At 43.3% G+C, this 23879-nt stretch overlaps 1 protein-coding gene across 1 annotated transcript in view; it reads left to right on the top strand.

The window, feature by feature from the left end:
* Window positions 1-23879, top strand: part of LOC121281399 — a 43373-nt gene that overhangs the window by 4128 nt on the left and 15366 nt on the right. The window contains exon 2 of the mRNA XM_041194344.1: window positions 11820-14252. Coding sequence (XP_041050278.1) covers window positions 11820-14252 — 2433 coding nt within the window. The remainder of the gene's footprint in view (window positions 1-11819; window positions 14253-23879) is intronic.

Genomic DNA, 23879 nt, shown 5'->3' with positions numbered 1-23879 from the left:
TACGTTGAAAGTCCATCTATTCAGGACAGTATTAGTAGGAATGCCTGCAACAGCCCTTGTGAAGACAAGGCCCTGTCTTCACACTGGAAACAGCCTCCATCGTGTCAGGTGGTATTTCTGCCATGCTAACTGAGGTGGATACAGAACAAATCAAGGAGCTCAAAATCGGCATCAATAAAAACCAGCGGGCTTCCAGCAGGAGAAGAATTGTACTTCACAGTATATAATCTCATGACCCAGCATAGCACTTACACCACATTACCATTAGGGCAGGGGCCAACTAAGTCAGGGTTCAATAAGGTGTGTTGGAAAGCATGCCAGGAGCAAACTTGGGCACACTGAAAACGTAGAAAGATGGAAACATAGAAAATAGGAACAGGGAGTAGGCCATTCGGCACATCGAGCCTGCTCCACCACTCAATGTGATCCTCTATCTCAGCACCATACTCCTGCTCTCTCCTCATGCTCTTCGGCACCTTTAGAGTCTAGGAATCTATTTAATTCCTCTTTAAATATATTCAGTGACTTGGCCTCCACATCCCTCTGTGGTAGAGAATTCCATATTTTCACCACCCTCTGAGTGAAGAAGTTTCTCCTAACCTCAGCCTTAAATGGCCTACCCCGTATCCTGAGACTTTGACCCCTTGTCCTAGAACCCCCCAACCAGAGGAGGCATCATTTCTGCATCCAGTCTCTCCAGCCCTGTCAGGATTTTATACATTTCAATGAGAACCCTTCTTATTCTTCTAAACTCCAATGAATACAGGCCCAGTCGACCCAATCTCTCCTCATACCAGGAATGAGTCTGATGAACCTTCACTGCACTCTCTGTCCATGGCAAGTAGATCCTTTCTTAGGTAAGGAGACTAAAACTGCACACAATCCTGCAGGTGTGGTCTCACGAAAGCCATGTACAGCTGCAATAAGACATCTTTGGTCATGCACTCAAGTCCGCACTGAAGGCCAAAATATTTACCTTCTTAAATGCTTGCTGAGATGCCAGAACTATATACATGCTAAATGGCAGAAGTAGCATGTCATAAAGGATGACACGTGATCCTACAACTAACGAATCATATCAGAGCTTTGCAGTCCTGCCACATCCAGTCATGAAGGGTCGTGGACAACTAACCAAATAATGAAGAAGAGACTGCATGTGCATCCCCATCATCAATGATGGCAAAACCCAGCACATGAGTGCAAAAGGCTGACTGAAGGATTCGCAGTCATATTCAGCCAGGATTGTCAATGGGATACAAAAACAAAAAGTGCGGGAAAAAGTCAGCAGGCCTGACAGCATCTGTGGAGAGAAAGACAGAGATAATGTTTCGAGTCCGTATGACTCTTCTTCAGATTCTGTAGCTGTTGATGTTCAAATGCAGCAAGGCCTGGACAAGAATACAGCCCCGGTCTTTCCAAAGCCTGTCAAGCACCTACAAAGCACAAATCAGGATTGTGATGGAATACTCTCCACTTGCCTGGATGAGTGCAGCTCCATAACAATCAAGAAACTCAACACCATCAGGACAAAGCATCTCACTTGATTGACACCCCATCCACAAACATTCACTCCCTCCGCCACTGAAGCACAGTGGCAGCAGTGTGTACCATCTACAAGATGCAGTGCAGGAACTCACCAAGCCTCCATAGACAGCACCTTCCAAACGCACAACATCTATCACATAGATGGACAAGGGAAGCAGATGCATGGGAACATCAGCATCTGCAAGTTCTCCTTCAAGCCACACATCATCCTGACTTGGATCTATATCACCATTCCTTCATTGTCACTGGGTCAAAATCCTAGGGCTCTCTCCCTAATATTACTGTGTGTGCACCTACACCACATGGGCTGCAACAGTTCAATAAGGCAGCTCACCATCACATTGGCAATTAGGGATAGCTAATAAATGCTGGCCAAGCCAGCAACGCCCAACTCCCATGAACGCATAATAATTAAAAAATAAATAAATAGAGAAAGAGGCTACAGAATGTTGCCGAACACTGGGATCTAGATCGCACAAAAATCACAAGAAGTTAGCATTTGCAGGTATCTTCAGACAAGGGCAGCAGATGTATGGGAACACTACCACCTGCAAGTGGCAGCCCATGTCAAAATGCAGCAAGACCTGGACAATATCCAGGCTTGGGCTGACAACTGGCAAGTAACATTCACACCACACAAGTGTAAGGCAATGACCATTTCCAGCAAGAGTGAATCTCACCTTTGCCATTCAATGGCGTTACCATCGCTGAACCCCCCACTATCAACATTTTGGGGGTCAACCTTAACCAGAAACTGAAATGCACTAGCCATATAAATGCTATGGCTACATGAGCAGATCGGAGGCTAGGAATCCTGCGACAATAATTCATCTCCTAACTCCCCAAAGCCTGTCCACCATCTACAAGGCACAAGTCAGGATTGTGATGGAACACTTTCCATTTGCCTGGATGAGTGCAGCTCCGACAACACTCAAGAAGCTGGACAACTTCCAGGACAAAGCAGCCTCCTTGATTTGCACCCCAACCATCACCTTAAACATTCACTCCCTCCACCACCGATGAACAGTGGCAGCAGTGTGTACCATCCAAAGGGCACACTGCAGAAACTCACCAAGACTTCTTAGGCAGCCCCTTCCTAATCCACGACCGCTACCACCTAGAAGGACAAGGGCAGCAGGTACATGGGAACTCCACCACCTGGAAATTCCCCTCGAAGCTACTCACCATCCTGTTCCTTCACTGTCGTTGGTCAAAACCATGGAATTCCCTTCATAACAAGCACTGCGGATGTTGCTACATGATGTGGACTGCAGCAGCTCAAGAAGGAACTCACCAGCACCTTCTTAAGGGCAGTTGGGGATGGGCAATAAATGCTGCCCTGGCCAGTGATGCCTACATCCTAAAACGAATAAATTAAATATGAAAGCAGTATTGAGGGAGGCAAATGGAATATTGGCCTTTGTTGCAGGAGGAGATGGAGTATAAAGTCAGGAAGTCTTGCTCCAACCGTGCAGGGCAGTGATGTGAACTCACCAAGAGTACTGTGTACCTTTTTGGTCCCCTTACTTAAGGAGGTCTTTGCTTGCATTGGAAGAACATCAGAGAAGGTTCTATAGGCTGATTCCTGGAATAAAGCAGTTGCCACATGAGGGAAGGTTGACTTAGATACGTTGAAGTTTCGAAGAATGAGAGATGGTCTTATTGGAACAAATAAGATTATCAGGAGGATTGACAGGGTAGATGCTTTGAGGACGTTTCCACTCGTGGCAGAATCTAGAATTTGGGGCACCTTTCAGAAAATGGAGTATCCCATCTAAGATCGAGAGAAGGAGGAATTTCTTCTCTCAGCCGTTCATTAATATTTTAATTCTTTACCCCAGAAATCAGTGGAGGCTTGGTCAATGACCATATTCAAGGCTGAGTTAGACAGATATTTGATCTAAAAGAGAGTCAAGAGTTATGTCGGGAAGGCAGGAATGTGGAGTTAATGCCACAGTCAGGTCGGCAGGGACCGTAATAAATGGCAATTCAGGCACGCGGATCAGAATGGCCTGCTTTTGTTCCAATTTCTTATGTTCCTCATAGAAGTGTCCTAGCCCAAAAGCCCTTCAGTTGTGGCAACAAAGATTTTCCCTCCATCAGTAGGTGAGGAATGAGGATTATCGTTAATGAATGTACAGTTTATAGTTACATTTATAGTTTATTCTTTCACGGGGCATGGGTGTCGCTGGTTAGGCCAGCATTTATTGCCCATCACTAATTGCCTTTGAGAAAATGGGGATGAGCTGCCTTCTTGAACCGCTGCAGCCCACGTAGTGTAGATACACCCACAGTTCTGATAGGAAGTGAGTACCAGAGTTTTGACCCAGCGACAATGAAAGAATGGTGAAAAAGTTCCAAATTGGGATAGTGTGTGGCTTGGAGGGGAACTCCTTGGAGGGGCGGTTATATTCCCATATATCTACTGCCTTCATCCTTTGAGGTGGTAGTGGTCACGGTTTGGAAGATGCTGTCCAAGGATCTCTCATTAAATAATGAAACCGTCCATGCTCATTTGCAACAAGACCTTGACTGTATTCAATCACAGGCTGATAAGCGTCATACAACGTTCATGCCACATAAGTGCCAGGTAATCACCAACTCCAATAAAAAGAGAGACTCAACTCCTCCCTTTGACTGTCAAAGGGATTATCGGTGCTGAATCCCCCACCACCATGGAGATCAGCATTGACCACAAAATTAATTGCATGAACCACATAAATACTGCGGCTACAAGAGCAGGTCAGAGGCTGAATATTCTGTGGGGCATAACTCACCTCCCGACTTGGCAAGGTCTGCCTAGGGTCTACAAGGCACAAAATATGAGTGTGTTGGAATATTCTGTACCTGCCTGGATGATGAAATTTCCAGCAACACTCAGGAGGTTTGATACCGCTAAAGGCAAAGCAAACAGCCTGATTGGTGCCCCAACCACTACCTCAAATATGCAGCCCTTCTGCAATGGTGCAGCATAGGTTTTTTTTTATTCTTTCATGGAACGTGGACGTCACTGAAAAGGCCAGCATTTGTTACCCATCCTAATTGCCCTTGAGAAGGTGACGGTGAGCCTTTTCATTTGAACTGCTGCAGTCCATGTGGACACCAACAATACTGTCAGGAAAGGAGCCCCAGATGTTTATCCCGCAATAGTAAAAGAACAGCAATATAGTCCCAAAACAGAATGGTGTTCATCTTGTAGTGAAACTTGTAGGTGGTGGAGTTCCTTGCGCCGGCTGCCCTTGTCTTTCTAGGTGGTAAAGTTTCCGGCTTTGAAAGGTGATGTGGAAAGTGAGCTGCTGCAGTGCATCTTGTAAATAGCATGCCCGGCTGCCACTGTGCTTCCGTGTTGGAGGGGATGAATATTTAAATTGGTGGATGGGTTGTCAATCGAGCGCACTGCTTTGCCCTAAATGATGCTGAGCTTCTGAGCTAAGTCGCAGTCGTCCAGGCAAATGAAGAGTATTCCATCACACTCATAACTTGTGCTTTTCAGATGGTGGACAGACTTTGGGGTGAGGCGGTATCCAGCTGCTTTGTACCATCTACAAGATGCACTGCAGAAACTTGCCAATGTTTCTTTGGCAGCACGTTGCAAACCTGCGACCTCTGCCATTTACAAGGATAAGGAAACAGTCACGTGGAGCAAGCACCACGTCCAATTTTCTCTTCAAGTCACACTGACTTTGAAATATATCAGCTTGCTTCATCTTTACTGGGTCAAAATTCTGGAACTCGCTATGAAATTGCTCTGTTGCCAGTTCCTTTACCACACTGGCAAGGGTGATTGAAGACCTCTCTTCACCCTAATGACAAATACGGATGGGCAATAAATACAGCCTTGCCAGTGACGCCCACGTCCCAGGAACCAATACCGAATGTGTCATATGAAATTAAATATCGCAGAATCATTGCAGTGTGGTAGGAGGCCATTCGGTACATTGAGTTTGCACTGGCTCTTTGAAGATGCATTCTACCTAGACCCACTCCCCTGCCTTAGCCCAGTAACCTTGCACATTCCTTATTTTCCAATAGCAATCCAATTGCCTTTTGAATACCTCAATCGAACCTGCCTCCAGCAACCTCTCAGGGAGTTCCTACCAGGTTGCAAACACCCCCTCGGTGAAAAAGTGGTTCCTAATGCTCACTTGATTGGGAACAGTTTCTCTCTATTTACCCTGCCCATACACCATCAGGACCTTGAATATCCCTATTAAGTCTCGTGCCAGCCTTCTTTTCTCCATGGAAAACAATCCCAACCTCTTCAGTCTATCCTCATATCTGCAGTTTTTTTTTTTATTCTTTATGGAATAATTCTCCTCTGTACTTTCTCCAATGCCTTCAAATCCTTTCTCAAGTATGGCGTTCAGAACTGGACACAGTACGGCAGATCAGGCCTAACTAGTGTCTTATACAAGTTCAACATGGCCTCCTTACCCTTGTACTCGATAACTCAATACGCCTATTAATAAAGTCTAAGATAGAATATGCTTTAGTAACTACTCTCACAACATAGCCTGCCATCTTTTATGATTTATGTACATACACACAGAGATCCCCTTGTTCCTACACCTCATTTAAAATTTGACACTTTATTTTGTTCTGTCTCTCCATATTCTTCCTACCAAGGTGAATCACCTCACACTTCTCTGCATTGAACTGCATCTGCCACTTGTCTGTCCAAACCACCGACATGTCTATGTCTTTTGAAGGTCAAGACTATCCCCATCACACTTGACAACGTTTCCAATCTTCTTATCATCTAAAAATTTTGAAATCGTGTCCTGAACACCACAGTCCATGTCATTAATATATATCAGGAAGAGCAGGGGTCCCAAAACTGATGTCTGGGGAACTCCATTGTAAACCTTCCTCCAATCTGAAAAACAACAGTTTATCACTACACTGCTCCCTGTGACTCAACCAATTTCTTATCCAAATGCCAATTTTCCTTTTATTCCATGAGCTATTATTTTTCACACAAGACTGTTGTGTGGCACTGCATCAAATGCCTTTTGAAGGTCCATATATACCACATCAACGGCGTTGCCCTTGTCAACTTTCTCTGTTACTTCCTCAAAAAACGCCAGCTAGTTAGTTAAACGTGATTTCCTCTTAATGAATCCATGCTGGCTTTCCTTCGTTATCCTCTGATTATTGATTTTGCCTGAACTATAGTTTCCAGAAGTTTACTTGCTGCTGAAGTCAAACTAACGGGCTTGTAGTTGCCAGCGTTATCCTTGCACCCATTTTGAGCAAGGGTTCAACATTCGCAATTTCTCCTGCCTCCATCTGCAAGACCCCTTTTTATACATAATCAGCCCTATTATTTCTTTCACCACCCTTTTATTATTTATTTGCTTACAGAAGGCCTTGTGATTCCTTTTTATGTTAGCTGCCAGTCTATTTTCATACTCCCTCCTTGCTTTTTGTGTTCGCTTTTTTTCACTTCCCCTCTGGTTCTTCTATATTTTGCCTGATTCTCCATTGTGATTTCTACCTGACATCTGCTGTAAGCACACTTCTTCCTTTTCATCCTCAACTCTATGGATCTCATCATCCAGGGTGCTCTTGATTTAGTTGTCTGACATTTTCCATAACGGGAATATACCTTGACATTACCTGCAACACGTTTTCTTCGAAGGTAGCCTATTGTTCAGCCACCATCTTTTCTGCGAGCATTTGCTTCCACCTCACCCAATTCTGATGCATTCTCATCCCATCGAAATTGCTTTTCCTCCAATTAACTATCCCTGTGCTGGATTGTTCCTTGTGCTTTTCCATGGCCAACCTAAACATTATGATACAATGGTAACTGACCATAAATGCTCCCCCACAGGGCAGGCACTGTCTCATTGTGTTGTACAGACAAAGGGAGAAGCACAAATGAGACAGAGTTACAATCTATCACAACCAGGAGCAAACATCATTGGTTCGCGCTGACCCTTAACCCAATGGGTTGAAAATAGGTAGGTTAACAAACATCAAGTATTAATCAAAAACAAAAACAGAATTACCTGGAAAAACTCAGCAGGTCTGGCAGCATCGGCGGAGAAGAAAAGAGTTGATGTTTGGAGTCCTCATGACCCTTCGACAGAACTCTATCAAGTATTAATGATTTCTGTTCTGCCTGTGCTCAGCATTGTAATATCCTTACACATCTGACCATCAAGCGAGTTCCTTCCAGTTTGTCTTCAAATAATAAAACGTACTCTACTCATTAGAGTAACGATTCTCAGCTATATAACATTGAAACTGCCTTGCTTAATGTGGAACAAGCTTGAATTGCACAATTCGATCAGCTTGGTGTCTGGTACAAACAGCAATCCATCAGAATATTTTACAATTTTCTGACTTCCCAACACATCTGGATAATTTTGTTTACCCGATGTGAAAGGAGCGCATGCTCTCCCTGTAAGCAAACAAGAAAGCATTGTATTTGAACAATGTATTTCACGAGATTAACACATTGCAAAGCGCTTTTTTACAAACACATTTGACATGCAGGCACTGTTGTAAATTTTACGAGGCTATGTCCCTTTATTTTTCAAAATATGTTCCTTCAAATTTCAATTGACTGGAAATGTTGCAATTTGAACTGAGACAGAGAAAACTTCTTAAAATGCAAGGCCACATTCGTAGGCGGAGGTGAGAAACAAACAAATCACCCTCAGGAGAATGTGAAAAGAGAGAGACATTTCCTTTAACCCAGATATCCATCATAACTCATAACTTTGGAAGGAAGATATATTAAAATGCAAATTACTGGATAAAGAAACAATGGCTACCACAGATGGATACGTCCAAAATCTCTTGAAAATACACAATGGGTGAAGTTTTCCAAGACAGCACTGTCAGTCACTAGAGATGGAAAGTGACACAGGAAGAGTCTGGAAAGCCTTCAGCAGAGGAAACAAGTTGAGAGCTGCCCTCTATCTCTCTCTCTTCTGGACTAAACATGTCTCCCAGCTGGAGAAGCCAAATCTACAAGAAACCCATCAGCGAACTGAAATCTCGTAATAATTACAACATTTCCTACATCTGACTGTGTCCAAGAAACCAGCTAACTTAAATCAGCCACAGCGTTTAAAATCTATACTTCAAGAACAATCAAAGGACACTCAGCTGTATGTACTTTAACTTTTTTTTTATTGGACCTAACTCCCCTAATTTCTGATACGTGTGTGTGTGTGTGTGTGTGTTTGTGTGTGTGTTTGTGTGTGTGTTTGTGTGTGTGTATGTGCCCTAATGACTGCATGAGGGTCAAATGCTTGACACCTTTACTATTTTTCTCGGGTAGTGGTTAATAAATTTTCCCTTTCGTTGAGTCAAGAAAACCCTGTTTGATTGGCTCCTTATTGCTCACAGCATGAATACTTTAATACAATCTGATCTGGAAAAGGCATATCCTCGTAAAAAAGAAACTTAAGCCTTTACGGGGCCAACTGAAGAAGGTGAATAAAGGGAACGCAGTTCAATCCTTCTCATCTGGTCATAATATAATGGAGGAAACTTTACTGCTAACTTATGCAGGGCATATTCCCACAAAGAACAATGTGATATGGTGGTGCTGGGGGCGGGGGCGTGGGGGTGGGGGGGGGGGGGGGGGCGGTTGGTGGGGTGGGGTGGTGGTGATGGTGGTGGGGGCGGGATGCGAATATATTTTGACCGGGAAACGTGGTGAAACCCCATGCTCCCCTTTGAAATGCCGTCCTGAGATTTTCTATCCACACTTGAGAGAGAAGAAGGGACCACAAATTTAACTTTCGCCCAATAGACAGCACCTCCAATGGCGCAGCACCCTCTCAGCAATGGACTGGAATGTCAGCCTTAAATTTTGTGCTATAGTCTCTAGGGTATATATATCCCAGTTATACACACTTCCGCGAAGGTCAGCACAACAGAGGGACAACCACTCCCATTCCCCTTCAATGTGCGCAGTGGTGCTCCTGACATTTAACCAATAAAAGCTTTGAAGTTTACCGGAGCAAAGCACTAATAAATATCCCATTGCTCCTTCTACGATCACTCTCCTTATTCAGCCAATGGCTTTCAGTATTCAGGAGGTTACAGGACTTTGTTCCACATGCAATGAACGAATGGCGATGTATGTCCAAGTAAGGACGATGCGTGACTGGCAGGGGAGCTTGAAGGTGACGGTGTTCATGTGGATCTGCTGCTCTTTTCCTTCCAGGCGATGGAGATGCTGACGAACTAGTGTTGAGGAGTTTGTGCACTTCATTCTTTAGATAGGATATTCCATAGGCACGCAATGCCGGTAGTGGAGCAAGTGGATGTTTCAGGTGGTAGATGGGAAGATACAATGATATTGGAGTTATTGATCAATCTACCGCCATCAGATAGTCTACAGCAGATCAAAAAAAAAAAATGACAGGGTAAAATTCCCACTGATAGAAGACTTTGGCAACCATAGTTCCAAACTCACATTTTTGCTCCCAAAAATATTCACTTCTGTATTTATTCATATACAGTATCGCCAAACCTTATTTTCTTTCTAGCCAAGATCAACAAAAACGACTCTACAGCTACCTTAAAGTCAAAACTATTCAAACGAATAGGTGTGTTGCTGGGAATGTAAATTTAATAAGTTTCGGTAATTCTGTTCCCGTTTTGCGACAACATGTGCTTTTCACATCATATAACAGAATGACCCAATTACATTTACATTCATAAGTAAAGCAAAATGAAATTATTTAGGATCTACGGCATACTGAAATTTAGCTTTTGGTAGATATATTGCAAGAAATTCTAATTGTTGAAATTGTTTTGTCGTGAATTCAATAATTGCATCTTTGATTTCTCGAAATCTGCCCAAGAACTTATTTATTCCTCTTGCAAGCGTTGTTAACCTAAAATTAATTGTCAGTTATCACACCCAAAACTGTGTTTTTGAGTCTTGAACATCTAGAACAACCTCTGCATGGATGCTTAACATTTCCTTACTATAACTACTCTCCCAATAATACCTTACACACAAGTGAAAAATATTACCTAATATTTATGTTTCAGGACAAGTTAAAAAGCAAATCCATCCAATCGTTTCAGCTTTGGTAAATATTATATGCCACTATGTTAATAATGCATTAAAATGTACGCTGACATATTCATAACGCTCTATTTTAGTGGAGTGAATAAAACATCCAGCAGAGTCAAAAAACAAAAAAACTGCGGATGCTGGAAATCCAAAACAAAAACAAAAACAGAATTACCTGGAAAAACTCAGCAAGTCTGGCAGCATCGGCGGAGATTTTTTTTTGTTTTTATCCAGCAGAGTCTCTCTTGCGCAATATCCCGTGCGCAGAATCATGCCGTGCTCGGTGTAAATACATTGGTTGTATTTTAATTCGCTTTTCGACCATCTTTACACTTACAAAAGCAGATCAAGCAAAACATAAGTGTAAAGTAAATAGGGAAAACGGTTTATATCTTTACAGCTGTTTAATCCGCAATCAGCCCTCACTAAAATCCGTTGGTTATGTGAAAACAGCAGGGCCAGAGTGGCGAGCAGGACATTGTAACATGAGGATGGAAGGTGGGTCTGTAGATTAGGTATAAACTAGTTTCTAGATTAATGTTTTTCTGCTTGGGATCCGATTGAAATGCGGAACATCACCAATGCTCTTACGAGATTGTTCCACAGAGCGTCCGGACGATTATTCAGTCAAATAACTCACACAATATTATCGGAATAAGGATACGGGACGCCGGCAGCAGACGTAGGCCATTACGCAGCGATGTAGCCGTTCGTCTGATTCAGGACACCCCTCATGCCCATCGCTAGGTTCTATCAGGCAAGCCAGGCATGAAAAGATTAACTAAACGGAAAAAATAAATTTGTTAAGTGCCTGCTTTGGATGCTGAATGTACAATTATGCAGCAAATCAACAACCTCGAACATTTAACAAACATACAGTTTTTAAGAATGTGCGCCACAATCCAGAGATTTTGGTTGCATGATGTTAAATACAATGATTCTCTGGTCTACAAATTATTCTGAAACAGTCCAGCTTTAAGGAACGCTTGGTGTAGTTAGTGGTTGAGACTCTTTGTGTCGCTGTCCACCAATTAGGAGCTTAGACGCTGCAAGAGATCTACCCCTCTCCTCCATAGGACAGAATCGAAGAGAGAGAGAGAGAAATAGATGCTGTGTCTGTTTTTGCGCTATGCCGCCATGTTTAGCAGTACAGTTCCAGTGTAATATTTGTATTTATCGGTTTAATATCGGCGATAGGCTTATTTGTGGCACAATGTTCCAGTTTATATAAACGATTGGCAGAAGCTTCGTTATTTTAACAACAAAATTCAGCCCAGAACAATGGCTAAGACACGCAGGGGCGGAACCCCTTTTATCTTGCTGCTTTGTGTGTTGGACCTGGTCTCGGGACAAATTCGCTACTCGATTCCCGAGGAACTGGAGCATGGGGCCTTTGTTGGAAATATCGCTGAGGATTTAAAGCTGCAGGTTTGGGAATTATCTGCTCACAATTGTCGGCTTGTCGCCAATGAGAAGAAACAATATATTGAGGTAAATCTGGAAAATGGGATGTTATTTATGAATGAAAGAATCGACAGAGAAGAGATTTGCAGGCAAAGCTCTACCTGTTCCCTTTCTTTTGAAATAGCGCTGGACAATCCATTGAAAATGCATCGAGCTGTAGTGGAAATACTAGACGTAAATGATAATTCACCTCATTTTTCCAAAGATGAATTTTCCCTGCAAATCAGCGAGTTAATTGCGCAAGGGGCGCGCTTTCCTCTCGAGAGCGCGCACGACCCGGACATCGGCTCAAACACAGTCAGCACTTATCAAATCAGTTCGAACGAACATTTCCGTATTAAAGTGCAGACCAGAAATGATGGCAGTAAAAGTGCCGAGTTGTTATTAGAAAAGCCCTTAGACCGTGAAGCGCAGTCCACTTTTCACCTGACACTGACGGCTGTTGACGGTGGAATTCCTCGCAGGTCTGGCACAGCTCGGATTATCATTATTGTAGTGGACGTCAATGATAATGCACCTTTATTCGATCATGAAATATACAGGGCGACGATAGCAGAAAACACTGCTAAAGGCACCTTAGTTGCAAAAATCAACGCTGTTGATTTGGATGAAGGCACGAACGCTGAGTTAACATATTCTTTCACCCATCACGTTTCGGAAAGCATTCGCGAGTTGTTCAAATTGGAACCGAGCACTGGAGATATCAGAGTTCAAGGAGTACTGGATTTTGAAGATTCAATTGTTTATGAACTTGATGTACAAGCTGTGGATAACGCTATGCCTGGGTTAGCAGGACATGCCAAAGTTATGGTTAGTTTAATTGACGTTAATGATAATTGTCCCGTGATAGAGGTAACGTCGGTATCCAGCACGGTCCCTGAAGATGCTGCACCAGGGACGGTAATAGCTGTAATCAGCGTTACGGATTTAGATTCGGGGGTAAATGGGCAAGTACAATGTCAAGTTCCTAGGGATGTGCCATTTAAACTGCAAAGATCTTCAAAGAACAACTTCGAATTGGTAACACGCGAAATCCTGGATAGGGAAATAGTTCCATTCCACAACATCACTATTTCAGCCTGGGACGGAGGCTCTCCCACACTTTCAACGCTCAAAACTATCCTGGTGTCAGTTTCTGATATCAATGACAACGCACCAAAGTTTGCACAATCCTTGTATAGCCTGTACCTGATGGAGAACAACATTCCTGGTGCTTCTATATTCGTTGTTAAAGCATTAGATCTTGATTTGGATCAGAATGGGGAAGTCATGTACTCTATTCTGGACAATCAAATACAAGGGCAGCCTGGGCCTGCTTACCTCACGATTAATTCCAAACATGGGACCATTTATGCGCTGCGTTCCTTTGACTACGAGCAACTTAAACAATTCCAGATCCAAGTTCAAGCTCAGGATGCTGGATCTCCTCCACTGAGCAGCACTGCCACCGTAAATGTTATTATCCTGGATCAAAATGACAATGCACCAGTTATTGTTTCACCTTTAACGTGGAACCATTCCGCATCAGTAGAGATTGCACCTCAGTCAGTGTATTCAGGATACCTGCTCACCAAGATAATCGCGACTGATGCGGATTCTGGTCAGAATTCACGGCTCTGCTACCGACTGTTGCAGGCCACTGATCCCAGTCTGTTTACTGTTGAACTTCACTCTGGAGAAATCAGAGCAACGCGAAATGTTAGAGAACAAGACATCATTACAGAAAGACTGGTTATCCTTGTGAAGGACAATGGAGAGCCTAGTCTCTCCAGTACCACCACGATCTCCTTCACAATGGGAGCCAACGCTACTGGTAAACCTTTGGAACGAATTGACGAACCGAGACAGTCGGAATATTTTTCCGTACTTAATCGTTATTTAATTATCGTTCTAGGATCAACTTCATTTTTGTTTCTTGTAACAATTATTTTTCTGGCCGCCTTGAAGTTTAAACAAGCCAGGGATTTGACAGAAGATTACAATGCCAGAGATCGTTGTTACAGATGGAGCAATTCAAATGAGAATTCTCATCGTAGACCTGCCCCAAAAGAGCCATTAAATTATCCTGGAGCTGGTGAGACTGAAGGTTATCGTTATACTGTTTGCTTATCTCCAGAATCATCCAAGAGTGATTTTCTGTTCCTAAAGCCCTGTCATCCTACCCTGCCTTTTAGTGAAGTGAATGTCCCGGGCACCAACGCGATGAATTAATTTGAACAGTCACTTTTAGGTAATCATTCTGATGAAGACTTTTATATTACGTGTTGAAGTAGCGGACATTTTTTTGCGTGTAGGATTTCATTTTCACCTTAGTACAGAAGGCTCGATGGTTTAAATCTACTTCACGTTCTTCCTATGTTCCTAGATGTTCGTATTGTTGAATATACCAGCGCTTTTGTGACAGCCATAGTAGTATATATTGCATTAACGTTAGCAAGAATCCTAAATTACCTGTTTTAATTTCTGTTTCTGTTATTCCTCTCTGGGTTGCACTGTTAGGTGTTTTTTGTCGCATGCATATTAGGATTATTTGTATCAAAAGGCATAATTTGAATGCCCAGGAAGCTTTCACCTATGGTTTTAATGTCTCATAGATCTATTTTTAAAAAGTCATTCACGGGGTGTGGGCTTTGCTTTCTAGGACAGCATTTATTGTCCATCACTACTTGCCCTCGAGAAGGTGGTGGTGAGCTGCTTTCTTGAACTGCTGCAGTCCATGTGGTCCACATACACCCACAGTGCTGTTAGGAAGAGAGTTCCAGGATGTTGACACAGCAACAGTGAAGGAACGGCGATATATTTCCAAGTCAGGGTGGTGTATGACTTGGAGGAGAAGTTTTCCCATCTATCCTCTGCCCTTGGCCTTCTAGATGGTAATGGTCGTGGGTTTGGAAGGTGCTGTCGAAGGGCCCTTGATGAATTCCTGCAGTGCATCTTGTAGATGGTACACACCGCTGCTAATGTGTGCCGGTAGTGGTGGGAGTGAACGTTTGTGAATGTGGTGCCAATCAAGTGGAGTGCTTTGTTCTGGAGGGTGTCAAGCTTCCTGAGTATAGTAGCTGCTACATTCATCCAGGCAAGAATGGGGTATTCTATCACACTCTTGACTTGTTCTTTGTAGATGGTGGAAAGGATTTTGATCAGATGGTGAGTTATTCATTGCACGATTCCTAGCCTCTGACCTTCTCTTGTAGCCACGGTATTAATATGGCTAGCCCAGTTCAGTTTCTGGTCAATGGTAACCCCCCGGATACTGAGAGTGGGGTATTCGGTGATGGTAATGCCATTGAATGTCAAGGGACGATGGTTAGATTCTCTCTTGTTGGAGATGGCCATTGTCTGGCACTTGTCTAGCATAAATGATACTTGCCACTTGTCAACCCAAGCCTTGGACATTGTCCAGGTCTTGCTGCGTTTGGACATCAACTGCTTCAGTATCTGAGGAGTTGTGAATGGTGCTGAACATTGTACAATCATCAGTGAACATGCCTCCACTTCTGACCTTATGATGGAAGGAAGTCATTGATGAAGCAGCTGAAGATAGCTGGGCCGAGGACACTACCCTGAGGGACTCCTGCAGTGATTTCCTGGAGCTGTGATGACTGACCTCCAACAACCACAACTAACTTCCTTTGTGTTAGGTATGACTCCAAGCAGTGGAAAGTTTTCCCTCGATTCCCATTAACTCCAGTTTTGCTAGTGCTCCTTGATGCCACACTCAGTCCATTGTGGCCTTGATGTCAAGTGGAGTCACTTTCACTTCACTACTGGAGTTTAGCTCTTTTATCCATTTTTGAAGCAAGGCTGCCATGAGGTCAGGAGCTGAGTGGTCCTGGCGGAACCCAACTGGGCACCAATAAGCACGTTATTGCAAAGCAAGTGCGGCTTGATAGCACTGTTGATGATCCCTTTCATTACATTGCTGATGATCGAGAATGGACTGATGGGACAATAATTGGCCAGTTGGATTTGTCCTGCTTTTTGTGTTCAGGACATACCTGGGTAATTTTCTACATAGTCGGGTAGATGCCAATGTTGTAGCTGTAGTGGACCAGCTTGGCTATTGGCGCAGCAAGTTCTGGAGCACATGTCTTCAGTAGTATTGCCAAAATATTGTCAGGGCCTACAGCCTTTGCAGTATCCAGTGCCTTCAGCCATTTCTTGATATCACGTAGGGTGGATTGAATTGGCTGAATGCTCGCATCTCTAATGCTGTGGACATCCAGAGGAGGCTGAGATGCAGCATCTGCTCGGCACTTCTGGCTGAAAATTGCAGCAAATGATTCAGTCTTATCTTTGCATTGATGGGCTGGGTTCCCCTATTATCGAGGATGGGGATATTTCTGGGGTCTCCACCTCCAGTGAGTTGTTTAAATGTCCACCAACATTCACGACTGGATGTGTCGGGGCTGAAGAGCTTAGACCTGATTCGTTGATTATGGGATTGTTTCGCTCTGTCTATCACTTGCAGCCTATGCTGTTTGGCACGCAAGTAGTCCTGTGTTATAGCTTCACCAGATTGACACCTCATTTTTATGTATTCCTGGTACTGCTCCTGGCATGCCCTTCTGCACACTCCAGTGAACAAGGCTTGATCACCTGGCTTGATGGTAATAGTAGAATGGGGGATATTTTGGGTTATGAGGTTACAGATTGTGTTCGAGTACAATTCTAGTGCATCTGATGGCCCACATTGTTGCTATTATGACACAGCCAATGGTAAAAGCTGAATTGTTTGAATCCCAGAGGGAAACTTGAAACACTGCAATTTTGGCAATTTGTAATTTCAAGACGCAGGCTTTGAATTCAGTAGGAATAAGAACACTGATCCTCATGGTTTTTATATAAAACTAAATTAAACATTTATTAATTTACCACCAAATTAACACATACACATGGATACAAAACCTACTACAATAACTTCATAAACACGTCCCCAAATTCATCACCCCCAGATAAATCTCCACTGAGGCACCAGTAACCCATAGGCTTTAAATAGGCACCAAGCAAAGCATACTTGACCTTAAAAATTCCAAATGTGGTTCCCTTGCAAGTTGTTTGGAGGTGTGCAGGTTGGCTACAGCTTAAATGCCTTTACGTTACACACAAACTCCAGGTATATATCTAGCTTTCGCTTTGAATGAAAATTTTCCATTGTATGACTAGGTCTTTTCAAATTCAGCTCTTCTAACAATAACACCCCTTTCGTAGCACCAATTTTATTAGTAAGCTGAAAAAAAAAGAAACACATTGTTTAGCTTCTTCTAGCTAGGTGCAAGAGTTTACACACAATCTTGAATGGTTTATTCAACAAATACAAAAGGACACTTTACCTTACTGCTCTCGTTATTGTTCACCCAATTAACATCCCCAAACTACTATCCATTAAAGCACTCAGACTAGCTGGTTTTAATCCAATTAAGACACACACCAACATGCGCCTGGATACAGACCACCCCCCCCAACTAGAATTCTATTAAAAAAAAACAATTTCCAATCACATTATGCGCATTAATATCTCTTCATGACAATGCCCAGTCTTGTGTTGCTAGATCTGTCCAAAAACTATCTCATTTAGCACGCTGCTAGTGCCACATAACACGATGGAAAGTATCCTCAGTGTGAAGGCAGGACTTCGTTTCCACAATGACTGTGTGGTGGTCACTTCTACTGATACTGTCATAGACAGATGCATCTGCAGCAGGCAGGTTAGTGAGGATGAGGTCAAATACATTTTTCCCTCTTGGTGGTTCTCTCGCCACCTGCCACAGACCCAGTCTAGCAGCTATGTCCTTTAGGGTTCTGCCAGCTGTCGTGCTACTGAGCCACTCCTTGAGCTGGACAGAGTACATTTTGTGCCCTTGCCACCCTCATTGCTTCCTCCAAGCTGTTCAACGTGGAGGAGCACTGATTCATCAACTGAGGGAGGGCGGTATGTGGTAATCAGCGAAAGCTTTCCTTACCCATGTTTGACCTGTTGCCCTGAGATCTCATGGGATCCAGAGTTGATACTGAGGTCTCCCACGGCAACTCACCCCCGACTGTGAGTGCCATTGTGCTGCCACCTCTGCTGGGTCTGTCCTGCAAGTGGGACAGGGCATACGCAGGGATGGCCATGGTGCTGCCTGGGGCATTTTCTGTAAGATATGATTCCATGAAGATTACTCTGTCAGGTTTGATGTTGCGTATTGTTGCTATGTGGCTTGACTAGTCTATGAGGCAGCTCTCCCAGTATTGGCAGTAGACCCCAGATGTTAGTGAGGGGGACTTTGCAAGGTGGACAGAGCTGAGTTTGCCGTTGTCATTTCTGTTGCCTAGGTCGATGCTGGGTGTTCCGTCCGGCTGCAATCCTTTTTTGAGGCTCTTGATACAACTAAGTGGCTCTTTATATTCGTTCATGGGGTGTGGGCTTCGATAGCTCGGCCAGCACTTATTGCCCATCCACAATTGCACGTTGTTCAGAGGGCATTTATGAGTCAACCACATTGTTGTGGGTCTGGAGTCACATGTAAGCACGGATTACTAGTCCAGCGACGAAACCACTACGCCATTGCCTCACCCCAGATGTAGCATAATGGAGAGAATTGACACAAAGCAGACCTGAATCCACAAAAACAATTCCTTTTTGAATAACAACAAAGCACCTTGAGCGATTTCGAGAAATAAATATATCATGAGGGAATGCAAGAGGGTGACTTGTGTTAGTGTTTAGAGGCTATGATTTAATAATGGCCGAGGTCAAGGCAGCTTTGAAATCTTGGAGCCAGCACTTATATCTGAGCACAAGGGAATCCTGATGCACCCCTGGTCAAAACTAACGCGTAGTTTCCTGTACTGGCGCAACATCATTGGATTGCGCCCAGCGTTAGCCATTATCTCTACTTCAAATAGAACACATGATCAGATCTTTACAGAAGTGATGTAGCTAAAGCTGTGAAGACGGCCGTCAAACTCGAATGGCTGGTTGGGAATTTCAGTCCGATTCAAAGCTTTACTTAGAGAAGGCCCATACTCGTAAACAATTGGTAATCCATGACTCAGATGTCCACAAGTTACTAACATGTGCCATTGAAACCAATATAAATTAATATTAGGAGCGATATAAAACCGACAGCCGACTCACTATCACCCTATTTTATTCACTCATGGAATGTGGATAACTCTGGCAATGGCAGCGTTTATTACCCATCCATAATTTCCCTTGATAAGCTGGTAGTGACCGCCTTTTTAAACCATTCCAATTGATGTGCTGTTAGGTAAGGAGTTCCATGATTTTGATGCCGCCATGGTGAAGAAAGGTGATGTATGTGCAAGTTAGGATACAGTGATACTTGGATGAGGAACCTGCATGTCTTGGTGTTCCATGACCATGCTGCCCTTGTTTCTCGAAGCAATACAGGTCGTAGGTATGGAAAATGCTGTCTTCAGATCCTTGGCGATGTGCTGCAGTGTGCCTTGTAGCTGGTACACACTATAGCCAAGATGTGCTAATGGTGGAAGGTTTGAATGTTTAAAGTGATGGAGGACTTGTTGATCGGGCGTGTTGCTTTTTTTCTGGATGCTGTCAGGCATCTTCAGTGATACTGGAGCTGCACCTGTCCTGGGGAGTGAAGAGCATTCCATCACACGCTTGACTTGTGCCTTGTATATGTGGAAAGGCATTGGGGCGTCAAGAGATGCATGATGCGTCTCTCACCGCAGAATTCCCAGCATCTGACCTGTTGGTAAAGCCACAGTATTTATTCATATGATCCATTCATTGACCTGGTCGATGGTGACCCCCTGGACTGTTGATGTTAGGGGATACAACGATGATAATGCGATTGAATGAAAGAAGATGTAGAAAGACTCTTTTGGCATTTGACTGGCACTTGTAAGGCCTGAATATGTTACTTGCCACTTATGTGGCCAAGTTTGAATATTGCCAGCTCTTGCTGCGTGTAGACATAGACAGTATCAGTATCTGAGGAGCTGCAAATGGAACTGAACACTGTGCGATTATCAGCGAACATCCCCGCTTCTGATCTTATGATGGGATGGGGGTGGTGGGGGGGGGGATCTATTGATGAAGCAGTTGAAGATGATTGGACCTAGGACAGTGCTTTGAGCAACCACTGCAGTGATGCGCTGGGGCTGAGATAATTGGCCTTCAACGACCACAAACACCCTCCTTTATGCTTAGTTTAACTCCAACCAGTGGAGAGTTTCCCCCTGATTCCAATATACTTTAATTTTACTCGATGTTACATTTAGCCAAATGCTGTCTTGTTATCAAGGGCAGTTGCACTTCCCGCTGAAATTTAAGTCATATTCTATGTCGGACCAAAGTGGTAATAAGGTCTGGAAATGAGTGATCCTGAAGGAACCCGAACTCAGCATCAGTAAGCAGGTCATTGCTGAGCAAATGCGGCTTGGTTGCCTTGTAGATGACACTCTCCATCATTTTCCTGATGATTGACAGTAAACTGGTGGTACGGTAACTGGCCACCTCTTGTCTGTTATTTAATTGCCAACCGCCATCATGACTGGATGGAGCAGGCCTGGAAAGATTTACTCTGATACGTTGACGGCACGATCATTTACATCTGTGTAAGCTGTGTTGCCCCTGCTGTTTGTTGTGTATGCTATACGTTTTCTGTAGCTTCACCAGGTTGACACCTCATTTGTAGATACATTTGGTGCTGTTCCATGCATAATCTTCCACGCTTTTGGGCCAGCATTGGTCCCTGGCTTGATGTTAACGTAGAGTAGTGGAAATGATGGGTCCTGAGGTTACATGTGATGGAACGCAGTTCTGCTGCCGCTCATCTCCCACAGCGCTTTATGTATGTCCAGTTTCGAACTAATAGACCTGTTCTATTCTACCCCATCTGGCACAATGGAAGCACCACAGAACAGATTTAGGGTATCATTAGTGTGGAGATGGATTTCTTGTCCACAACGATTGTTTAGTTACTTCAACCACCACTATCATGGTCAGATGCATCTTCAACAGAGAGGAGGGTGTCAAGTTGATTTTCCTCCGTGTTGGCTCTCTCACTACGTTCCTTAGGCCCAATCTAGAATTATGTCCTTCAAGACTCAAGCCAGATTGATCATTAATGATGCTACTGAGCCATTCTTTAGTGATGGAATTTGAAGTTAGCAACCCACATATATTGTTCACCATTGCTGCTTTCAGTGTTTCTACCAAGTGGTGTTCAACATGCAGGAGTATCGATTCAGCTGAGGGATGGCAGTAGTTGAATTCCAGCAGGAGGTTTCCTTGCCCATGTTTGATCTGATGCCATGAGTCATCAAGGGGTCCAGAGTTAATGTTGAGGGATACCAGGACCACTTCCTCCGAGTTAAATAAGACGACTGTCAGATCTAAAGAGTCTGCCCTGTATTTCTAACTATGCATCCATCTATCTGTCCAGCCTTCTATCAGTCTGTCTGTCTGTCTGTCTGCACACACACATACAGGCACACACACAGACACCACAGCAATGTTCATGGTATTCATTGTAATGAAACATGAAAATTCCAGTAATCCCTTTCAATTCATAGGGATACTGTCCTGTTCAGGCAAGCTGACATATAGAGTGGCGATAGTGAGGGTTTTCAATTACAAAATATTATAAGGGATAATGTTAGAATAAACAGTACGGAGGGGGAAAAATTCCGGAAATGTTTTCCGGAGAACATCCTTGTTCAGTGTGTTCTTGGCTCCATGAGAAAAGAGGCAGACAGGAGGCGGCCACCCTATTACCAACTAGTATTGGGAACTGAGGTGGGCCATGTTGGCCACGCATTTGTGGGAGAACGCTTGGCTTAGAGTGATCATTATATCATAAGGTTTACATTAAAAACGTAGAAAAGAAAGGAATGGTATGAAGAAAAAGTTATAGATTGTGAGAGGGCAAATTTCAATGCAATGGGAAGAGATCTGGTCAGGGTAAAATGGAAATAAAGACTGATAGGATGAACGGTAATGGAACAATAGGTGATACTGAAGGAGGAAATGCTTCAGGTGCAAGTTAGGTATATTCCAACAAGGTAGGGGAACCAAAAACAGGCTCCTTGGAAGACAGCTGAAATAGAGATTATGATGAAACTAAAAAAGAGTGTGTATGATGCACATCAGGTGAATTCTTCTGGTAAAAAACCAAATCAAATACAATAGATTAAGGGCCTGGGAGTGAATGGTGATGAGGAAAATAAGACTGGCAAAGAGAGAACATGAGAATAGAATGGCAGCCATCATAAGAGGGACTCAAAATGTTTCTTTCCACTTGTAAATAATTACCCAGTAGTACGGTGGAGTGGGTCCTATTAGGGGCAAAAAGGGTGATACATGCTTAGAGGTGTAGGAAAAGGCTACATTACTTAATAAGCACTTTGTATCGGTGTGTAGGGAGGAGGAAACTGACAAAATATTTGCAGATGATAGCAGAGGCAATGGATAGGGTGAAAATCGAAAGGCAAAAGGTATTGGAAAAGCTGACTATACTTAGGATAGATATGCCACTTTGTCTGGGTGGCTTGTGTCCCACATTACTGAAGGAGGTGGATGTGAAGATAATGGAAGGGCTTGACATAATCTTTCAATCTTTCTGAAATATGGGGGAGGTGCCAGAGGATTGGAGAATGGAAAATGTGACATCGTTATCAAATTGGGTGACAAGACAGTTCTAACAACTCCAAGATAGTTAATATAACATCAGTAGTGTTACGGTTTTAAAAACAAGAGGAAGGGGAACAAATCAACTAGCACTCGGAGAAGCTTATGTTAATTAAGGACAGCCAGCACAGATTTGCAAGAGACATACCATGCTTAACTTATCTTATTGACGTTTGTGATAAAGTAACAAAGAAGGTTGCTGAAAGGAATGTAATTGATGTTTTTTACATGAATTTTAGATAGTGTACAACAAAAAGGATTGGTTAACAAAATTCAGACTGCTGGAATAGGAGAGTTATTGTAAATTGGATAAAACATTGCCTTAAGGACAATTAAAGTTATTTTTCAGACTGGAGGATGGTGACCGTTGCTACCCAAGGGGAAGTACTAGGACCACTGCTTTTTTGCTACATATAAACGACTAGGATCCCGAAATACCGAGTGGAATTTCAAAATTTCAAATATGAATCGCCTGCAACTTGACATAGGCAGGCTAGAAGTACGAGCAAGCAGGTGGCAAATGTAATTTAATATAGAAAAATGCGAAATGTCGGTATTTTGGAAGAAGAGGAAGGGAGGTGCAATATATGCTTAATGTCACAGCTCTAGTATGCAGGAACAGAGGAACCTGGAGGCGCATAAGAATAGATTTTTGAAGGTGGCTGGGTATTTTCATAGATTGGTTAGCAAAACACAGGGCACCTTGGGCTTCATAAATACAGACATTGACTACCACAGCAGGGAAGATATGCTAAACTTTCATCAAGCCCTGGTTGGGCCCCAGCTGGAATATTGCATCAAGCTCTGATTATCACACTGCAGGAAGGATGTGAGTGTCTGAAACGGTGCAGGAGCGATCTACCAGGATGGTTCCAGGGATGGGGGATTTTAGTTGCAAGCTTAGGTTGGGTAATTTGGGGTCATTCCCCTTGGAGCAATGGAGATTGAGGGAAGATTTGATATCAGTGTACAAAATTATCACATGGATGAGATAGACAAAGAAAAAATGTACGCATGTGGTGATAGTGTAAGGACCAGAGGACACAGATTTAAGGATTTTTGCAAGAGGTGCATGGAGATTGATTGTATTATTCTTTTTATTATTCATTCATGGGGTGTGGGCTTCGCTGGCTGGGAAAGCATTTATTGCCCATC

Source organism: Carcharodon carcharias, chromosome 8 (assembly GCF_017639515.1).
Source record: "Carcharodon carcharias isolate sCarCar2 chromosome 8, sCarCar2.pri, whole genome shotgun sequence".
Lineage (NCBI taxonomy): Eukaryota > Metazoa > Chordata > Chondrichthyes > Lamniformes > Lamnidae > Carcharodon > Carcharodon carcharias.
The sequence above is the reverse complement of the archived record's forward strand: the minus strand, read 5'-3'. Positions and strand labels throughout refer to the sequence as shown.